Below are 4,882 nucleotides of genomic sequence, written 5' to 3' on the forward strand. Positions count from 1 at the left end.
AATTTTTGATTTATTGTAGAGACAAGGTCTCACCAAGTTGTCCAGGCTGGTCTTGAACCCGCAGGCTCAAGCAATCCACTCGCCTCGGCCTTGGAATATTCTCTGCATCTCCCCGGTCCCTGGCTGGGTGAAGACAGACATGGGGCACCAAGGTGAGGGCTGGGATCTGGAAGGCACCACCCTGCTCACTTGTGATCAAGTCCACTGAGGGAAGCTGTGCAGCTGGCATGAAACGCAGTGTCACATGTTTGTAAATTCTTCCTGCGTGGGAAGCTCGATCAGGCCTCTGGGAGCATCACCTGTGACCTCAGTGACAGAGCTTTCTGTCCTCACACCGGCCTATCCTCCCTCCTCCCCGCCCCTCATCAGTTGACCAGCTGGGGGCCCAGGGGTGATGCCGCCTGGCTGCTTCCTTCTAAATCTCCCCGGAAGACCCTCCCCTGAGGCGGGCCTCTAAGCAGGTCAGTGGGGCCCCTGGAAGCCCTCCACATCCGTCTCCTACCAGGCGTCCCCGAGGTCTATTCTGGGTATCTCCATCCTGGCCAAACTGCGAGGACCACGGGGCCTTTCGGGGGCTAAGCCAAGTCCGGCTCTCAAGGCTGCTTCTGGTTTTCGGACAAAAAGTGTGAATCTGACATTCTTCCCACAGTCACAGAATGGGACCCCATTTACTTTTTTTTTTTTTTAGTTGGAGTCTCACTCTGTCGCCCAGGCTGGAGTCCAGTGGCACGCTCACGGCCACCCGAGAGTCGGCCTGCTGGGCTCCGGCGATCCTTCCGCCTCAGCCTTCCAAATAGCCACGCCCAGCTAATTTTTTATTTGTTATGGAGATGAGGTCTCGCCAAGTTGCCCGGGCTGGTCTGGAACCCGCGGGCGCCGGCAATTCACTCGCCTCGGCCTCCCAAAGTGCTGGGATTACAGACTGAGCCACTAAACCCGGCTGATGTACTTTTTAAAAGAGCAAGAAAACGCGCACGCAAAAGGCTCCGTGTTCCCTCGCGAGATGTGCGGGGGCCTCCCTCCCTTCTTCAGACTGGGGGAGAGGAGGCGCCCAAGCCACCGGGATGGGGCGGCGGGAACTGCCAGTTCCAGGAGAGTCGCGGGGACCCTGAGATCCGCTGAGGGCTCTGCTGACGGGGGCGCACATGGCTCTGCCCCCAACACGCCGGCACGGCGGACTCAGCGCTTAGCTTCGGGTCCTCAAGTCTCCAGTCCAACACAGGAAGGAGGCCCAGTCACTTCCGTCGCCCTGACGATCCCACTTCCGTCATCAAAACGCCACTTCCGGAGTCTCGGGACCCCACCCCCCCCCCCCGCCGCCATTTACGCACGCCTAGAGAGGCCCGCCCCCTGGCTGTTCCGGAAACGACGCGCTGTTCGGGCCACGCCTGCGCTTGGGGGCACCACCCCCTTGGGGTTGTGGGAAATGTAGTTTTCCTTTTTTCCTTGCGCTCTCCCCCCACCACCGTCGACATGTAGTTTTCGTGCCTCTGCAAGGGACAAGGAGTAGCTGAAGAGGATCGTGCGAGGGCTGGGATGGAGACGACTGTTCCCCTAACCGGAAGCCATCTCCGACGGGGATTCGGGCGCCGGGAAGACGTCAGGGGGCACTGGGTGTAGGAACCGCGGGTTGGCTGCCGGCGGCAGGGCCCGCTTTGGGGACGGACCGGAAGTTTCTGAGCGCGCTGGCAGAATGGTCAGTTTGAGCCGCCGGGGTCCGGACCGGGGAGGGTCGGCGGGAAGCCTGGAGGCGCGGGCGGCTGCGGCGGGCCGACCCGGGGATGGCCGAGTGGGTCCGGCAGCCAGGCAGCGCGAGCCGACGGTCGAGGGGTCGAGGGTCGGGCCCCTCGAGCGCCGACGCCTCCCGGTTGTGGCCCGGGGGCCTCGAGTGACGAGGCCTGGGAAGGCGAGGGACCCGCCGCGGTCACGCTTGGCTGCGAGCCAGCGCGTCGTTCTGGGAGGGAACCGTTCGGCTTGGGCGGGGCGGCCGAGGGTGGCGGGTCGGGCGTCGCGCAGGACCCCAGGTCCCAGGCCCGGCCGGCCAGCTCCCGCGGCCTGAACGGGCACCTGCGTTCTAGCTCTCTTGACCACCTGGCCGCCGCTCGCAGAACATGTTCCTGCTGCGCCCGACTTCTCAGCTGTTCAGGGCTGTGCCCTGGGCAGGTAGGAGGCCCCGTGGGGCGGGTGGGAGGAATCGCACCTGGATAGCAGGGTGGGACTCCGCAACCCAGCTGGAGGCGGTTCCCTGGCCCACACTTTCCCCTGTACGCTTTCAAGCATCACCAAGGGCAAGTCTGGACCTTAGCAAGTCAGTGGATGTTCAGACACGAGTTGCAGCAGACCCCCATTTGGGATGAACGGCTGAGCACCCTAGGGGTGGTCTTGGCGCTGGTCCTGTGGTCTCGTGAGTAGTAACTGTTTTCTGCAGGCTGCATCCGGCCCTGGCCTGTCCCAGGGGCGCTGGGCAGCAGCGCCTGCAGGCCCCAGTACTGCACGCAGCCGACAGGCCCAAGGAGGGCTGCCTCCCTCCCCAGCAAAGGGTCCCAGCTGGAGCTTGAAATGCTGGTACCCGGGAAGATGTCCATCAGCCCCCTGGAGAGCTGGCTTACCGCCCGCTGCCTCTCGCCCAGACTGGATGCTGGGGCCCCAAGGATTGTGGCGCCAGTCCAGTTCTACAAGTGTCCGCCTAGCCCTAGCCGGGTGGAGGAAGGCACCAAGCAGGGGGATGCACCTTCGATGCAGTGCAAAAATGTGCTGAAGATCCGCCGGCGGAAGATGAACCACCACAAGTACCGGAAGCTAGTCAAGAGGACACGATTCCTGCGGCGGAAGGTCCGCGAAGGACGACTGAAACGGAAGCAGGTGGGTGAGCCTGCTCCTCAGGCCTGGTGGGAGGGAGGGGGCAGTGTGCTGAGAACACGTGGCCTTGCTGGCCATTTATTGGTGGTCTCTCCTGCCCTTGCAGATGAAGTTCGAGGCAGACCTGAGGCGTATCTGGCTGCGGGCGGGCCTGAAGGATGCCCCCGAAGGCTGGCAGACTCCCAAGATCTACCTGAAGGGCAAATGAGTCTGGTGTGCCCCTCTCCGTCCCCACTGCCACCAGTGGCCTGTTGTAATAAACGACTCAACTGGTCCAGGCGGCCTGGAGCCTGCTGTGCCTGACATGCGCCACTGGGGATGAGGCTGCAGCCCAGGGCACCACTGGGGTTGAAGGAGCCCAGGGCGGCAGGTGGCAGATTGGCTGTTCCTTTTTCTTTTTTTTCTTTTTTTTTTTGAGTTGGAGTCTCACTCGGTTGCCCAGACTGGAGTGCAGCGGCCGCTCCCGGCCACCGCAGCCTTGCCTGCTGGGCTTCGGCGATCATTCCGTCTCAGCCTTCCGAGTAGCCGGAATTACAGGTATGCGCTACCACGCCTGGCTGATTTTTTGATTTATTGTAGAGATGAGGTCTCGCTGCCCGGGCGGGTCTCGAACCCGCGGGCTCAGGCAATCCACTCACCTCAGCCTCCCAAAGGTGCGGGATTGCAGGCTGAGCCACCGAGCCCGGCAAGGGATATTGATTTTTTAATGGGCTACTTGTGACAGAGATTTTTGAAGGTGAAAGGGTCTTAGCTGGTGGACAAGAACTAGGATTTTTCAGAAACCTGGGATATACAGGTGAGTGAGTTTGTGGGTATCTTTGGAATCATTAAAAATGATATAGAAGTGGTCTTTAGTAGATCTTTTAATGAATATACTGTAATCAGTTGATTGAAAATACCAGTTAACCTAGTTTATAACTTAGACTTGTAGGAAGAAGGAGGGATTAGAATAAAGGATTCTTCTGGAATCTGGCTCCAGACTTGGAATCTGAGGAATTGGATCTGGTATTGCCAGTTGCCTGTTGTTTGAACACAGGCAATTGGTTTCACACCTTGGGTCAGGAATTTAAAGGAAGTGGACGAGAGTATAGGTATTTTCCAGGATTGTACATTCCAGCGTTCAAGCAGTGGGCAGTTAGCAGTTCATTCTTTCAGCAAGGATCACTGAGCACCTACTATGTGCCCAGCCCTCTTGTGGGTGCCACAGGTGTATCAGTGGACCAGATGAGCCACGGTCCTTGCACTATGGTTTCTTTTTATTTTAGTGGAAAGAGACTGAGGAAGCACAAGATAAGCAAGATATAGGCTGAGCCTCCCTAATCTGAAAATCTGAAATAAAAAAATGCTCCCAACCTAAAACTTTTAAAATGCCAACATGACACCACAAATGGAAAATTTCACACGTGCTCTGTTTCATGCACGAAGTTATTTAAAATATTGTATAAAATTAACTTCAGGCTATGTGTGTAAGGTATATGTAAGCATAACTAAATTTTGTGCTTAGACTTGGGTTCCACCCTCAAGATATCTCATTATATATATGCAAATATTCCAAAATCTGAAGTCTGAAACACAGGGATACGCAACCTGTAGTTTATCAGCTTCAAAATCTTGATCTTTCTTTGTTCTCATATCCCACATCCAAGTGGTCAGAGAATCCTGGTATTGGCTCAGCTTTCAAAATACCTCTAGAATTCAACCACTTCTCACCACCTTCACTGCTACTTCCACTGGCCCCAGCAACCTCGTTTCTTGCTTGGATTACCACAGTGTTCTTCTGAGTTTCTTTGCTTTCTTTTTTTTTTTCATCAATATTTTTTATTATGATATTGTGGGGTACAGTTAAGGGTTAGGTATACAAATATGTTGATAAGGCACCCTGTTGATAAGAGGTGTTTCCCTGTCCCCAGACAGATGTTTGCTACCATTAATCCCATCTCCCCCCACATAGTTTCCCACTACTATCAGTCATTTTCTTATAGTATTACACTGGATGTTCAAGGTCCATTATATGAGTGAGAAC

At 56.2% G+C, this 4,882-nt stretch overlaps 1 protein-coding gene across 1 annotated transcript; it reads left to right on the plus strand.

The window, feature by feature from the left end:
- Positions 1–1,457: 1,457 nt before the first annotated feature.
- On the plus strand, positions 1,458–3,138 carry AURKAIP1 (aurora kinase A interacting protein 1). Its single transcript, XM_008069351.1, has 4 exons — positions 1,458–1,696; positions 2,079–2,163; positions 2,429–2,862; positions 2,966–3,138. The coding sequence occupies exons 2-4, from the start codon at positions 2,112–2,114 to the stop codon at positions 3,065–3,067; spliced, it is 588 nt and encodes a 195-aa protein (XP_008067542.1). The 5' UTR covers positions 1,458–1,696; positions 2,079–2,111; the 3' UTR covers positions 3,068–3,138.
- The last annotated feature ends 1,744 nt before the right edge of the window (positions 3,139–4,882 follow it).

The sequence above is a fragment of the Carlito syrichta genome, unplaced genomic scaffold (assembly GCF_000164805.1).
Source record: "Carlito syrichta isolate Samal-C Ts95f unplaced genomic scaffold, Tarsius_syrichta-2.0.1 Scaffold311945, whole genome shotgun sequence".
In the NCBI taxonomy this organism is placed as follows: Eukaryota; Metazoa; Chordata; class Mammalia; order Primates; family Tarsiidae; genus Carlito; species Carlito syrichta.